General features: G+C 49.6%; 1 protein-coding gene across 5 annotated transcripts in view; it reads right to left on the bottom strand.

Moving 5' to 3' along the window:
- Positions 1-16,611, bottom strand: part of ap2a1 (adaptor related protein complex 2 subunit alpha 1) — a 75,202-nt gene that overhangs the window by 28,684 nt on the left and 29,907 nt on the right. For all 5 annotated transcript variants that reach the window (XR_011587888.1, XM_070861835.1, XM_070861837.1 and 2 more), the window contains exons 8-15: positions 15,887-16,037; positions 14,544-14,712; positions 12,706-12,843; positions 9,708-9,890; positions 6,554-6,651; positions 2,889-3,120; positions 1,972-2,139; positions 975-1,114 (exon numbers count right to left, since the gene is read on the bottom strand). Coding sequence is in view for 4 of the 5 variants with exons in the window: in XM_070861835.1 (XP_070717936.1) it covers positions 975-1,114; positions 1,972-2,139; positions 2,889-3,120; positions 6,554-6,651; positions 9,708-9,890; positions 12,706-12,843; positions 14,544-14,712; positions 15,887-16,037 (1,279 nt within the window). In the remaining variant the exon portion in view is untranslated. The remainder of the gene's footprint in view (positions 1-974; positions 1,115-1,971; positions 2,140-2,888; positions 3,121-6,553; positions 6,652-9,707; positions 9,891-12,705; positions 12,844-14,543; positions 14,713-15,886; positions 16,038-16,611) is intronic.

Genomic DNA, 16,611 nt, shown 5'->3' on the forward strand with positions numbered 1-16,611 from the left:
TTGAGGGAGTGCAGCGAAGGTTCACCAGACTGATTCCTGGGATGGCGGGACTGACCTATCAAGAAAGACTGGATCAACTGGGCTTGTATTCACAGGAGTTCAGAAGAATGAGAGGGGACCTCATAGAAACGTTTAAAATTCTGACGGGGTTAGACAGGTTAGATGCAGGAAGAATGTTCCCGATGTTGGGGAAGTCCAGAACCAGGGGACACAGTCTAAGGATAAGGGGTAAGCCATTTAGGACCGAGATGCGGAGGAACTTCTTCACCCAGAGAGTGGTGAACCTGTGGAATTCTCTACCACAGAAAGTAGTTGAGGCCAATTCACTAAATATATTCAAAAAGGAGTTAGATGAGGTCCTTACTACTCGGGGGATCAAGGGGTATGGCGTGAAAGCAGGAATGGGGTACTGAAGTTGCATGTTCAGCCATGAACTCATTGAATGGCGGTGCAGGCTAGAAGGGCCGAATGGCCTACTCCTGCACCTATTTTCTATGTTTCTATGTTTCTATCACCTAGGCAGCCCAGGAGAGGGGAAAGCCAAGCTGGCCAGCCACATACTGGGGCAGTTGGATAACGGGCACTCTAAAAATCCGTCCCGAAGGGATTTTTAAAAAATAATATCCACTTTGATCAAAAACTGACCTGGGTGGTGTCCCATTGAAACGCTTCAAGTACGACCTCTACAGAAACACACCGCGATCCGATTCGCAAGAAATGGGAGCCGGAGTCGGCCATTCGGCCCCTCGAGCCTGCTCCGCCATTCAATGAGATCATGGCTGATCTTCAACCTCAACTCCACTTTCCCCATAACCACCCCCCCGCTCCCCCCCCCCCCCCGATTCCCTTGATAGCCAATTATCCAGTTACGCTGGTCGGATCGCGATTACTTGCCAGCCACATTGCAACCATCCACCCGCCCCCCCCCCCGCCCAAACAAGAGACCAGAGTCCGACGACACACGGCCTGCTTACCGGGAAAAGTTGTCTTCGGATCCGGGGGCCAGAGCGCCGGTGGCGGGAATGGCGTCTGAGAACACGTCCACCAACAGGCTGCCTCCGCTGGCGGGGGCGCTCTTCAGGCCCAGGAGGTCCGCGGACGGGGAGGGCGTAGACTGCAAGGGACGAGCAGAGCACAGGGTTAGGACAGCCGGAAATCACCTCGCCAACTTACAGTACGTTACTCCCGCGTTTCCCACGTTACAACAGCGACCGCACTCCAAAAAGTACTTCATTGGCTGCAAGGCGCTTCAAGAGGTCCGGTGGCCGCGAAAGGCGCTGTATAAATGCAAGTCTTTCTTTCTTTACATTTATAAAAAGCAACACAGCGGCCATGACCCGCTGCTTCACCTCGTCCTGAACACTGTTGATCAAGAGGACATGTCCTGTGCTCAAAGGGGGGTAAATTCAAAACTAATCTGTGGAAACAACTGAGCGAGTGGTCAACCTATAGAACAGGCTCCCTCTCATTTTTTTTGGGGGGGGGGGGGTGGAAAACCACGGCCAATTAATAATTTAACATTGGAAAAGTGGGTCCCGGGCTGTGCGAGATCGGCAGAGGGAACGATGCTCCCTAGGAAGGAGCTGCTTCCATACCATGCATAGAAGATGGCCCCTCCGACAGCACGGCGCTCCCTCGACACTGCCCTTCCGACAGCGCGGCGCTCCCTCGGCACTGCCCCTCCGACAGCGCGGCGCTCCCTCGGCACTGCCCTTCCGACAGCGCGGCGCTCCCTCGGCACTGCCCCTCCGACAGCGCGGCGCTCCCTCGGCACTGCTCTTCCGACAGCGCGGCGCTCCCTCGGCACTGCTCCTCCGACAGCGCGGCGCTCCCTCGGCACTGCTCTGGGTGGGTCAGTCTGGAGTGGGACTTTAAGCCGTGAGTGTGCTACCCATTGAGTGAAGGCAAGGTATGATGTTTGACCCATCACTGCATCATCCAATGCAGGTTTTCCACCAATCCCGTACTCACCACCGTGCTAGCATTCACTGCAGGCTCGACACCACCGTTGACCTCCGTTTGTTCCTTCTTGCCTTCCTCCATGTCCGTCACGGTGCTTGGTCCCTTCTTCTTCTTGAGCTTGGCGAGGATGGAGGATTCCCGCTCGGGGAACGGAGGCATCTCTTCCAGGACGGTGGCCTGTGGGAGAGCGAAAGCGAGAGCGAGAGCGAAAGAGCGAGCGAGCGAAAAAGTGGGAAAGAAAGAAAGCGGGAAAGAAAGAAAGAAAGAAAGAAAGAAATCAGTTACCTGGGCTGCGACTGAACTCTGAAAGCTGATCATGTCTCCTCCACCCCTCTCCCTCTCGCCGAGATACCTCCGTATATACGGCAACCCACAGGTACCTTTACCCAAATTATCAATCTAGGGTTGTGCATCTTTGGAATTCTCTACCCCAGAGGGCTGTGGATGCTCAGTCGTCGAGTATATTCAAGGCTGAGATCGATCGATTTTTGTACTCTAGGGGAATCGAGGGATCCGGCGCGGAAGTGCTGTTCAGGTCGAAGATCTGCCATGAGCTCATTGACTGGCGGAGCAGGATCGAGGGGCCGAATGGCCGACTTGCTCCTAATTCTTAAGTTGTTGTAATATCTTCTCTCAGAGGGTCGTGAATCTTTGGAATTCTGTACCACAGAGAGCTGTGGAGGCTGAGACACTGAATATATTTAAGGCGGAGATAGACAGATTTTTGAATGATAAGGGAGTGAAGGGTTATGGGGAGCGGGCGGGGAAGTGGAGCCGAGTCCATGATCAGATCAGCCATGATCTTATTGAATGGCGGAGCAGGCTCGAGGGGCCGAATCCTGCTCCTATTGCTTATGTTGCCCTATCTACCCTGTAAGCACAAACATCTCGAAGTGGGAAGTCTCGGGATCGTGCCGTGTACGTACCAGAACGTCGGTGCTGGCAATCGAGCTGAGCTTGAGGTACTCGACGGCCCGCTGCTGCAGCTCCACGTCAGAGTTTCGCAGCTGGCTGTCGCTGCGCAGCACGTCCTGGATGGTGGCCTTGGTCTCGGGGAAGAGGTTGACGAACTTGATGTAAGAGGAGAGCAGCAGCGCGCGGGTCGGGACGCTGCACAGGTGGAACTTGGAATGTAGCAGGTTGAACTGAACCAAGGGGCTGAAAGGACGGGTAGCGAAGGGGGGGGGGGGGAGGGGGGGAGGAAAAAGAGAGGAAAAAAAACACGTTAGAAATAAATCACACACACGAGCATATGAAAAGGTGATGGGACAGGAAAAGAGCATCTGATCCAGCGAGCCTCCTCCACACATTGCGAAGCCTTAAACATCACGATTCACCAGTCAACAGCCCCCTCCCAAACCCGCGGCCTCCACCGCCTAGGACAAAGGCAGCAGGTGCATGGGCACACCACCGCCTCCAAGTCTCCCCTCCACTGCCTCAACTTGGGATGTACAATCGGCGTTCCTTCATCGTCGCTGGGTCACAATCCTGGAACTCCCTCCCTAACAGCACTGTGGGAGCACCTGCACCACACGGGACTGCAGCGGTTCAAGAAGGCGGCTCACCACCACCTTCTCAAGGGGCAACTTAGGGATGGGCAATAAATGCCGGCCTGGCCAGCGACGCCCACATCCCAGGAACTAATTTGTTTTGAATGTCCTGGCAGAGGTAAAAAAAAAACAGATAAAGGTGTTGTATTTCCCTCTAGCTATTCTGTACAACACACCGTCATCACGGTGTTTCGTGTGCCAATACACTACAGGGAGAAGGGAAAAAATAAATTACAATTCAGCCATTATACCTCTTGTTCATTACTCTCAATTCATCACCAACGGGCTATAGGAAAAATCCCACTTAATGCAAAGCACTTTAATGTTGTGTCAATACATTTGCTGCGTAAAATAAAAACAGAGCGCTGTGGAAAAGCAACCTGCAGGTGAGTCAGCATCTGTGAAGAGACATTTTGGTGCATGTCCTTCATCAGGACAATGAGGAGACGTGAAATGGCTCATCGCCAACGTGCAAACAATTTGACAATATTTTTTCGACGATCAGTGTGTATAAAAGGTGCGGGGGCATGGATCCTGCTCCAAGTGTACACAAGGCAAGGGCAGCAGGTGTATGGGAACACCATGGCAGACAAGTCGCACACCATCCAGACAGTGGACATATAATCGGCCGTTCCTTCATCATCGCTGGGGTCAAAATCCTGGGAACTCCCTCCCTAACAGAACTGTGGGAGCACCTTCAGCATACGGGACTGCAGCGGTTCAAGATGGCAGCTCACCACCACCTTCGAGGGGCAATTAGGGGATGAGCAATAAATGCCGGTCTTGCCAGTGCGTCCAAATCCTGAAAATACATATTTTTTTTTTTTTTTAAAAAAGGAGGAAGGCGCTGAGTGGGAGCAAAAGCTAAAGGAAGGACCAAGCACCCCAAGCTATTCATAGAAACAGAATTGTACAGCACTGAAGGAGGCCATTCGGCCCATCGAGTCTGTGCCGGCTCATTCGAAGAGCAACCCAGTTAGTCCCACTTCCCTGCCCTTTCCCCATATCCCTGCAATTTTTTCTCCTTCAAGCATTTATCCAATTCCCCTCTGAAGGCTACGATTGAACCTGTTTCCACCACCCTCTCTCGGGCAGTGCATTCCCAAATCCTAACCACTCGTTGCGTAAAAAGGTTTATCCTCACGTCGTCTCTATCACCTTAAATCTGCGCCCTCTGGGTACCGATCCTTCAGCCATTGGAAACAGTTTCTCTATTCCTGCACGATACACAGCAGTTAGGTACAGAGAAGAGTTGGTACACCGCTTCACTCGGGTCTTGGTTTCCCCCATTTAATAAAAGCGTGTTGTAAGATGGTTGGTAAACGAGAGCCAGACAGTCAGATCGTCCTCCGATGCTTGGTGCTCCAGTTCCCCAACACCGAAAGCATCGGCTTCTTAGCCAGGTGGCAGCAAAGGGTTCAAGGGTCAAGTGTATCACTGCAGTCTTGGCCCTGCCCAGGCGAGAGGTGGCCACCAACAATGTTCTCTCTAATTTTGTTTTGGCTGCAAGGCCCCTTTAACTGCACAGCCGCGCATGTGCTGGATTTCCATTGTAAAGCAGGCAAGCGTCCTGCGCGGGACCTCCAGACCGCTGCACGGCCGCACAGCTTAACGGGACCATCACCAACATTAACAAAAATAGTCAGCAATTTGGCAAACTGGGAAACAATCCCATCATAAGCAAAACTACAACTGAGGGGGGGGGGGGGGTGCAATAGAATTTCACCTTGGGTTCGAATCCAGCCCAGGCCGATGAGATGGAAGGCGATTCTTTCGAGAAGCGGACTTGCATTAAAATGTTTGGGACACAATGTACTTCTGACTCGCATTCAGAGTACACCATTACTGAATGTCGGCATTCTCCCTCGGTTCAGCATCCCTGATTATAATCACTCAACTATTGGTGTCCGTGCCTACTGTTCCCTGGGCTCCAAGCTCCGGAATTCCCTCCCTAAGCCTCTCTACTGCTCTTTCAAGACGCTCCTTAAAACCTACCTCTTTGACCAAGCTTTTGGTCATCTGCCCTAATTTAAGAAAAGTGTATAAAGCTGTGCATATAAAGTGACACTCCGAGACTGCAGGACAGTTGAGAAAATGAAAAGATGGAGTAAGGGGTGCTCTTCCAAAGTTGGGGCAAGTCAGGGGAATTATACTCTGCATCGGACCTGTGCTATCTGATGGCTTGATGCTGGCACAGTCTGCACGAAATGAACAAACACAATGTGTCATGTTTTTCAAAAATATTTGTTCATGGGATGTGAGCATTGCTGGCAAAGCCGACATTTATTGCCCGTCCCTAATTGCCTTCAAGGTGGTGGTGGTGAGGCACCTTCTTGAATATAACTCAGTGTCTCGCTGGGCCATTTCAGAGGCCAGTTAAGAGTGAACCACATTGCTGTGGGTCTGGAGTCACATATCGGCCAGACCGGGTAAGGGCGGCAGATTTCCTTCCCGAAAGGACATTAGTGAATCAGATGGACTTTTAATGACAATCTGAGCAAAAATAATTTCACACAAAAACCCAAGTTAGACCACACAACTGAATGGAGGGAAACAATGAACTTCTGACTCGCATTCAGAATACACCATTACTTAACATCGGCATTCTCCCTCGGTTGAGCAACCCTGATTATAATCGCTCCACCATCGGTGGCCGTACCTTCTGTTGCCTGGGCCCCAAGCTCTAGAACTCCCTCCCTAAACCTCCCCGCCTCTCTTTCCTCTTTCAAGACGCTCCTTAAAACCTCCCTCTTTGACCAAGCTTTTGGTCGCCTGCTCTAATTTCTCCTGACGTGGCTCGGTGTCAATTTTTTTTTTCTGTCTCATAATACGTTTCACTATAAGGGCGCTATATAAATACAAGTTGTTGCTGTTTATATGGAAAAACAGACTTCTCCCATTGTGTCTGTGGCGCTGCGGAGGAGCAGCACGACTCTCCAAGATCCCTGGCTGCTCAGGCTCCGGCTCAACTCAAAAACACAGTCCGAAGCACCAGGCTGAACGCACATTACGCACCATCTCTTTTACCTTCATCAGCTCACCTGGACCGGGGATCACCGGCAATGAGATTCCCAAATTCACCCAGAATGTATCCGCCCACTTTCACCATGTTCTCGTGACAGGCCGGAGCCTGGAGTGCCTGAAAAACCAAAATCGAAAATAGTTTAACGTAGACGCACACAGACGTTTTGAGCACAAGAGGGGGGAGGTCCCATTTAGCCATGCACGCCCCACCCCCTCCCCTCCCCTCCCACCACTCCCTCTCATGCATTAAATTTAGCCCCCTCTCGTGGGTTGATTTTACACCGGGTCCCTTTCATAAATAAAACCTTTTCGAATGCTGTGATAGAAACATAGAAAATAGGTGCAGGAGTAGGCCATTCGGCCCTTTGAGCCTGCACCACCATTCAATAAGATCATGGCTGATCATTCACCTTAGTACCCCTTTCCTGTTTTCTCTCCATACCCCTTAATCCCTTTAGCCGCAAGTCATATCTAACTCCCTCTTGAATATATCCAATGAATTGGCATCAACAACTTTCTGCGGTAGGGAATTCCACAGGTTATCAACTCTCTGAGTGAAGAAGTTTCTCCTCATCTCAGTCCTAAATGGCTTACCCTTATCCTTAGACTGTGACCCCTGGTTCTGGACTTCCACAACATCGGGAACATTCTTCCTGCATCTAATCTGTCCAGTCCAGTCAGACTATTGTTTTTCTATGAGATCCCCTCTCATCCTTCTAAACTCCAGTGAATACAGACCCAGTTGATCCAATCTCTCCTCATATGTCAGTCCTGCCATCCCAGGAATCAGTCTGGTGAACCTTCGCTGCACTCCCTCAATAGCAAGAACGTCTTTCCTCAGATTAGAAGACCAAAACTGAACACAACATTTCAGGTGAGGCCTCACCAAGGCCCTGTACAACTGCAGTAAGACCTCCCTGCATCGATCGCCACTTGTGGCAAAGTGCTCCAAATTCTGCTAACTCTTAAAATGTTTCTTTTAAAATCGGCCTCTTCGCATATCTCAAGATTGTGGCCTTGTGTCTCCGGTTTATCTACCAATGGAAACAATGTCTTGGCCTTTTACCATTTTTAATAATAAGTACATTTTTTGAGATTGTGAAGCAATCGTAAGAGTGAGAACCGGAAACAGACCAGTTTCCCCACCCCCCAGGCACGATCCAGATTAGACCGGTCAGCTGTACACTGGCTGGTTTATATTTTCAGTCCTGCTTAAAGAATCTCGCCCCCATGGCCCAGTCAGCGGGTAAACATCTCGTCCAATAAGACAAGAGCTCTACTCAGTGGGCAAACGCCTCGTCCAATGAGGGACAGAGCTCTACTCAGTGGGCAAACGCCTCGTCCAATGAGGGACAGAGCTCTACTCAGCGGGCAAACGCCTCGTCCAATGAGGGACAGAGCTCTACTCAGTGGGTAAACGCCTTGTCCAATATGGTACATGATCTTTATCTGAATGGTGACAGATTAGGAAAAGGGGAGGTGCAAAGAGACCTGGGTGTCATGGTACATCAGTCATTGAAGGTTGGCATGCAGGTGCAGCAGGCGGTTAAGAAAGCAAATGGCATGTTGGCCTTCATAGCAAGGGGATTTGAGTACAGGGGCAGGGAGGTGTTGCTACAGTTGTACAGGGCATTGGTGAGGCCACACCTGGAGTATTGTGTACAGTTTTGGTCTCCTAACCTGAGGAAGGACATTCTTGCTATTGAGGGAGTGCAGCGAAGGTTCACCAGACTGATTCCCGGGATGGCGGGACTGACCTATCAAGAAAGACTGGATCAACTGGGCTTGTATTCACTGGAGTTCAGAAGAATGAGAGGGGACCTCATAGAAACATATAAAATTCTGACGGGGTTAGACAGGTTAGATGCAGGAAGAATGTTCCCAATGTTGGGGAAGTCCAGAACCAGGGGTCACAGTCTAAGGATAAGGGGTAAGCCATTTAGGACCGAGATGCGGAGGAACTTCTTCACCCAGAGAGTGGTGAACCTGTGGAATTCTCTACCACAGCAAGTTGTTGAGGCCAATTCACTAAATATATTCAAAAAGGAGTTAGATGAGGTCCTTACTGCTAGGGGGATCAAGGGGTATGGCGAGAAAGCAGGAATGGGGTACTGAAGTTGAATGTTCAGCCATGAACTCATTGAATGGCGGTGCAGGCTAGAAGGGCCGAATGGCCTACTCCTGCACCTATTTTCTATGTCTATGTTTCTATGTTTGGGTACCATATATACTAGGCTACCATGACCAGTTTTCCAGAATGAGGGCAACCAAAAGATTGTGATCCTTGTGTTACCCCAAAGTTTCAGTATCACAGACGTTTCTTCTAAGCAGCGAGAGATTTTCATCCAACAAAACATAAGGCTCATTCAACTTGCATTCATTAATGTAGCAAGACATCCGAGGGCACTTCACAAAAGGATGTCAGATTCCAACAGGAGTAGGATAGTCCGCTGCCAAGAGATATAGTTTAAAAAAAAGGGGGGGGGGTTTGAGAGAGGGTAGAGATATAGTAAGAAATGTACCAGAGAGTGGGGCAACATGGCTAAAGACTCTGCCAGCCATAGTGGAGCAGAGGTAATGGGGAATGTGCACCACGACAGAGTGGAGAGCAAGATGGAGCTGGGGCGTAGGAGGAGCTTGGAGCAGTGAGATCAATGGGGACCGTAGAGGGATTTGAAGACAAGACAGATTGAATTGATAAATATTTGAAGGAGAATAAAATTGCAGGGATCTGGGGAAAGAGCGGGACTAACTGGATTGCTCTTCGAAAGAGCCGGCGCAGACTCGAAGGGCCGAATGGCCTCCTCCTATGCTGTACTAGTCTATGACAAGCATTTTGAAGTTGACGTACTGAGAGATGGTTGGCAAGGATTGGGATGATGAGCAAATTGGGACTTGGTGGGAGATAGGAGAGGGGTGGAATTCAGGATGAGGGAGTTTATGGAGGGTGGATTTTGGAAGGCGAGTGGGGAAGGAGGAACACAAGGTGACAATGGCAAGAATTAAGGTATCAGTGTCGATAGAGGTGAGAAAGAGAGAGAGAGAGAGCGCGAGAGAGAGAGAGAGAGAGAGAGAGACTGGAAACATTACGGAGGTTTTCTTCGTAATGGGGCTGTCTGTGGAGTATCACAGGTTTTATATTGTTTACAAAAATCCAAGTCAGACCTTTACCTCAAACACAGTCTTTGCGGCATAACCTTGGACATCATCACGGTTAATGACGATCTGAATTACTCGGTACCACACCTCCTCGCTGACGTAGTCTCCCGCAATGCGAATGAGGTTGAGAATTGTGTCCACGTACCATGTGTAATCCACTGCGTACTTCTCCGCGAGAATTGCCACCTTCAGGACCTGACGTGGATTTTAAACAACAAAGGCAGAGTGAGTGGGTGTCCTTTCTGAAAACGCTGCCGCAGCCGCCCAAGGCTGATGACCAGCCAGTACTGAGCCACACAGGCCCATGGACCCAGAGACCTTCCTCATCGCGGTGTGGTTCAGTGCCACCATGGGCCAGCCGAGTCAACAGTCGCTCCATCAGCGACGTCGCCACTTAATTCGATATCCAAATCCCTTAGTGCAAATGGGTTGGAGTACAAGGGTGAGGAAGTATTGCTGCAATTGTACGGGGCCTTGGTGAGACCACACCCAGGGTACTGCGCACAGCTTTGGTCTCCTTATCTAAAGGAAGGATATACTTGACTTAGAGGAGGCAGTGCAACCGAGGTTCACTAGATTGATTCCTGGGAGAGAGGGCTGTCTTATGGTGAGAGATTGTGTAGAATGGACCTATACTCTCTGGAGTTTAGAAGAGTGAGTGAAGATCTAATTGAAACATAAGTTTCTGAAGGGCACATGCTGAGAGGTTGTTTCCCCCGGGCTGGAGTGTCTAGAACCAGGGGGCAGAGTCTCAGGACAAGGGCTCGGCCATTTAAACATAGAAACATAGACATAGAAAATAGGTGCAGGAGCAGGCCATTCAGCCCTTCTAGCCTGCACCGCCATTCAATGAGTTCATGGCTGAACATGAAACTTCAGTACCCCCTTCCTGCTTTCTCGCCATAACCCTTGATCCCCCGAGTAGTAAGGACTTCATCTAACTCCCTTTTGAATATATTTAGTGAATTGGCCTCAACTACTTTCTGTGGTAGAGAATTCCACAGGTTCACCACTCTCTGGGTGAAGAAGTTTCTCCTCATCTCGGTCCTAAATGACTTACCCCTTATCCTCAGACTGTGACCCCTGGTTCTGGACTTCCCCAACATTGGGAACATTCTTTCTGCATCTAACCTGTCTAAACCCGTCAGAATTTTAAACGTTTCTATGAGGTCCCCTCTCATTCTTCTGAACTCCAGTGAATACAAGCCCAGTTGATCCAATCTTTCTTGATAGGTCAGTCCCGCCATCCCGGGAATCAGTCTGGTGAACCTTCGCTGCACTCCCTCAATAGCAAGACAGAGATGAGGAGACATTTCTTCAGAGGGTGGTGAATCTTTGGAATTCTCTCCTCCAGAGGGCTGTGGATGCTGGGTCTCTGAATATATTCAAGGCTGAGATCGATAAGATTGAGAGTCTAGGGGAATTAAGGGATATGGAGATCGGGCGGGAAAGGGGAGTTGCGGTCGATGATCAGCCATGATTTTATTGAATGGCGGAGCAGGCTCGAGGAGCGGTGTGACCTACTCCTGCTCCTATTTCTTATGTTCGTATGTTCCACCACCGTGGCTGCAGTACATACCGGATGTGTTGGAGCAACACGCTAGGCTTGCTTCGACAGCAGCCTCCCAGCCCCACTACCAGTCCTTCAGTTTTGCCCTCTCCTCCTCCCTCTGTACATGTCAACTGATGAATAACACAAAATGTGCTCAAACTTGAAAGTCAGTTTAAATCTTCAAAGCAGCTTTTGGTTCACAAATGTTTTTGCTAGGAAAATTCTGAAAATTATGTTTTGACTGCAAGACTTGCATTTATTTAAGAAATACAAGAAACAGCATTTAATGTGTAGTTTGTGTAGAGACGCCCCTGATTACTTGTTTCTGCAAGCAATTGTGACTGCAAATACCATTGATTGAGCTTCAAGATGAGTGTCCTGTGGAACTTTGTCAGGGAGCTGAAAATAAGCTGGAAGTTTTCCTGCCAGAGAAGATTGGTCTTGACCACAATTTGGAAAAGATCAAGGGCATGGATGACTGAGAATAAGTCTCAAATTTACAGAATTTGTCAATGTTTTAATTGACAGTATCCATTTACTACAGTTCCACAGAATAGAAAATATGTCTTTCCTTGCCGTTCCAAAGCAAGAGGAACTTGAATTAGGTACATACAGGCGTCTCCGGTTAAAAACCCCCAACGCTCGACTGCGAATTACTGCAGTCGAGCGTTGGGGGTTTTTAAGCCGGAGACGCCTGAAGAAAAAGAAGTGAAACTCACTCTTCCAAATACACTTGGGTTATCCTCCGAATACACTTGGGTTACGGGATAGGAAAGAAGGGAGGCACGGTTTGCATCGAAACATCCCTCATAAATGTCTCATAAGCGCTTCATATTACAACAAATTGCTTTGGAAGTGTGGTGACATCCGCAGGTAGCTGGGTGGGAGGCTCAAGGCAGGAAATAAAGGAGCGAAAAAGCCTTGTACTGATAAAGGATACCAAAGGGGTGGGGGAGCGATCTCTCCTTGTAAGGGCTAATTAAGGTGTCAGCCACAACTTGCATCTATACAGCGCCTTTAACAACAACAACTTGTATTTATATAGCGCCTTTAACGTCGTAAAACGTCCCAAGGCGCTTCACAGGAGTGTTATAAGACAAAACAAATAAATTTGACACCGAGTCACATAAGAAGAAATTATGGCAGGTGTTTGGTCAAGGAGGTAGGTTTTAAGGAGTCTTGAAGGAGTAGAGAGAGGTGGAGAGGTGGAGAGGTTTAGGCAGGGAGTTCCTGAGCTTGGGGCCCAGTTAACAGAAGGCACGGCCACCAATGGTGGAGCGATTATAATCAGGGATGCTCAAGAGGGCAGAATTTAATGCAGAAAAATGTCCCCAAAGGCGCTTTACAGGAGCGTCATCAAAATTTGACACCGAGCCAAAGGAGACGACATCAGGGCATGCGCGCACACACAAATAAAGGATATATAAATTAGTAAAAAGAAAGAAAGGGGTAACATACGATCTCTTCACGAATGGAATAGTCAGCAGTTTCCAGGTAACTTAACATCTCGGCCACAATCTGTGGTGCGTTGGTGCGGTCGCACATGGCGTACAGAAGGTCTGCGGCTCGCTGGCGCACACTCACATCCCTCTCCGTCTATTCCAGAAAAAAAACCACACACACACAGGATAAGCAAGCAAAAGCATTCCAACGACGTGCCTTCCAGAGCGCTAACCCACCCGAGGAGACGGTGCTTTAAATAAGATCATACCAGGAACACAAGATGTAGGGAGTTACGATGCAATACAACCGACCAGTGCAGAAGCAAAAAAAGAAATAATTCAAAGCTACACACACGTGAGCATTGATATTAAGCGGGAAGAGATCACAAGTCCTTTCTAAGGACCAAGGTCCAAGGGCTAACAAAGGCAAGGGAATACACATTAAATGGCAGGATACTGAGAAGTGTAGAGGAACAGCGGGACCTTGGAGTGCATGTCCACAGATCCCTGAAGGTAGCCGGCCAGGTGGATAAAGTGGTTGAGAAGGCATACGGAATACTTGCCTTTATTGGCCGAGGCACAGAACACAAGAGCAGGGAGGTCACGCTTGAACTGTATAAAACAATCTTTAGGCCACAGCTAGAGTACTACGTGCAGTTCTGATCACCACATTACAGGAAAGATGTGATTGCACGAGAGGGGTTACAGAGGAGATTTATGAGGATGTTGCGTGGACTGGAAAATTTTTAACTATGAGGAAAGATTGGATAGGCTGGGTTTGTTTTCTTTGGAACAGAGGAGGCTGAGGGAGACCTTATTGAGGTGTGTATAAAATTACGAGTGGCCTAAATAGAGTGGATAGGAAGGACTTATTTCCCCGAGCAGAGGGATCAACAACCAGGGTCATAGATTTAAAGTTATTGGTAGGAAGTTTAGTGGGGATTTGAGGGGAAATGTTTTCAACCAGAGGGTTATGGGGGTCTGGAACTTACTGCCTGAAAGAATGGGAGAGGCAGAAACCCTCACTCTTCAGGTAGCAAGCATTAGATGCACAGCTTAATGCACGACTGGCAGGAGGAGTGCGGGATGAAAAATGAAGTGCCTCACATTCCTGAATGGAGGGTCAGAGGACGTCAGCCTATCAGCTGAAAAGCCTGTGAACACCCCCATCCCCCTATCGCAACTACGTGTAGGCACTGCTGTGCAGCACCGATTTGATATTTGGTACAGTGCGTGCTGAAGAGGGCGACTGGATTGGACGTCGCCAAGCTCCAGGTCGCTGATTGGAGCGTGGGCAGGTACAGCAGGAGCGGCGGGGTCGGGGCACAGGAGCAGCGAGTGACCGTGGAGCGACGTGATCGGGGCCCGGGAGAGGCGAGGGCCCAGGGGGCAGCACGGGCCCAACCCACACTGTGCGATATGTGAGCGCACTAGGTCCATGCAGCAGAGCTGGTCTCCAGTCGACTTGGTTAATCCTTGCCACTGGACCAAGACCTCGCTCTGTCAAGCCCCGTGTGGTGGCTGGTGTGCAACGGTCACCTCACGTTAAAAAAATCCACCCACAGGCATCTTCCATCCTTCAGGATGTAGTTCGGGATCCGGAATATTAGGTCCTTCATTGAACTCATCCCTTTTTGGTGTGGAAGCAAGTCATCCTCGATAGGAGGGACCACCGATAAAGATGATGATTGGGGTAGAACAGAAGGAGGCCTACCCTGCCTCTATCTGTGCTACACTTGGCCTTGGGAGTGCTCAATGCCAAATGGGAAAAAAAAAAAAGGGTTCCATTCTCCAGCGCTGACATTCCTCACTGCGATGGGCACATTTTGAAAAGACGTGACTGGAGTGACTTACCTTCAGCGCGTTGATAACTGTTTCGATGTGGGTTTTGACGGCCTCGTGGGAGAATTCCGATCCCGCCAACAGGCACATGCTTTCCAGCGCCAGGTATCGCAGGTTAGTCTCGCGGTGCTGCAGGAACTGGCCCAGTTGGTTACAGGCGCGCACCAACAGGTTCGGCTCGCTAACGGGAAATTAAAACGCGTTGGTTTAAAAAAAAATACAATATACATTTTAAAAACAAGCCTTTCATCTTCCTCCCTAGTCTCACAGTGGATAAATATTGGCCAGGTCACCGGAGACAACGCCCCTGCTCCTCTTCAAAGTAGTGCCGTGGGATCTTTTACGTCCTCCTGAAAGAGCAGACCGGGCCTTGGTTTAACGTCTCATCTGAAAGACGGCACCTCTGACAGTGCAGCGCTCCCTCAGCACTGCCCCTCCGACAGTGCAGCGCTCCCTCAGCATTGCCCCTTCGCCTCGGTTTAACGTCTCTTCCGAAAGATGGCACCTCTGACAGTGCCGCACTCCCTCAGTACTGCAGTGGAGTATCAGCCTGGGTATTTGTGCTCAGGGCTCTGGAGTGGCTGGTGGTGCAACAAAGTCAACGTCCCAGTGAATCAGGAACACAAGCGCAGTGCAACATGGAAGCAACTTGCAGCTCCCATGAAAACCGCAGTCAAAGCAGTGCGGAAGGAATCTAATCTTGGCCCTCCTAATGTAATGAGTGTGCCCGCAAGCAATTCCGTACCAACCCCCCTGCTCAGTGCTCCACAACTGGAATCAAGAGACAGAGGGAAGATTGTCGGCTTTAACCCTAGGGAACGGTAGCATGGTGGTTATGTTACGGGACCAGTATTCTGGAGGCCTGGATGAATGATCCGGGTTCAAATCCACGTAACTACCGGATTGCCATAAAAACCCAACTGGTTCACTAACATCCTTTTAGGGAAGGAAATCTGCCGTCCTTACCCGGTCTGGCCGATATATGTGACGCCAGACCCTCAGCAATGTGGATGACTCTTAACTGGCCTCTGAAATGGCCCAGCGAGACACTCAGTTAAGGACAATTAGGGATGGGCAATAAATGCTGGCCTTGCCAGCGACGCCCACATCCAGTGAATGAACAAACACCCCAATTGGCACACTGGTGTCCCACCTGAATTCCTCTCTTAATTCTCTCTGGGGAACAATTCCAAGAGTGCCAGCTTCCCACGGGATACCTCAAGTTCAGAGGGAGCGAGAGCGAGTGCTGGGGGGGCTCTTTGACTGCGGAAGGCAGCAAAGCCAAATGCACGAGCTACGTTATTTACATTGCGACACAACTCCCTTAAATCGCGCACAAACGCCGTGCCGCATACCTGTCGTAATGTATGATGAGGCTGATCGCTTCAAAAAGAATTGCGTTCTTGGCGTTGGAGTGTTGTACCTTCTTGGATTTCGGTGGCTCCTGAGCCTTATTCAGGATAGTCTCCATACACTCGATCAGGCGACCCTTCACGGCAGTGTCCTCTGCAGTGGACGAAACAGAATGAGTGTGGAAAACAACTGCCCTCAGTCGCCCAGGGTTGCCAGGGCCAATTCGAGAACCTTTACCGACACCCTGGTTGAATTAGCTAACACAACACCAAGCAAGCAATTGAACCGGGTCTCTTCTGGTTTGTGCAGCTTAGTTATACACTCGCTAGATGGATCAGGCAACCAGGATGCTATTCACATCGATCTATGCATATTAATGACAAAATCTTACATAGGGTGAACAACTCCTGCCTATGCACCTGGCTTCCTATTGTCACGACTTTTAGGCCCTACTTTTGTGTCAATATTCACCATTGTAAATTGCTATGTCAACATTTCCTGTTCAACTTTGCTATGTCAACGGTCACGCTGTAATTGCAGGCTCTGGCCCTTAGGTGACGCCACGGAGCGAGTTTTTGAAGTTTCTTGCAACTCCATTGCCATCTTACTTTTAACAATGATACATGGATATCATGTGACCATGGGCAACGCCGCGAGTATTACAGTAGTACCAATGGACTATTCGCTCCCATCAACCCAAGGACGCAGTCGTAAGCTGGCGAGGTGC

The sequence above is a fragment of the Pristiophorus japonicus genome, chromosome 19, assembly GCF_044704955.1.
Source record: "Pristiophorus japonicus isolate sPriJap1 chromosome 19, sPriJap1.hap1, whole genome shotgun sequence".
In the NCBI taxonomy this organism is placed as follows: Eukaryota; Metazoa; Chordata; class Chondrichthyes; family Pristiophoridae; genus Pristiophorus; species Pristiophorus japonicus.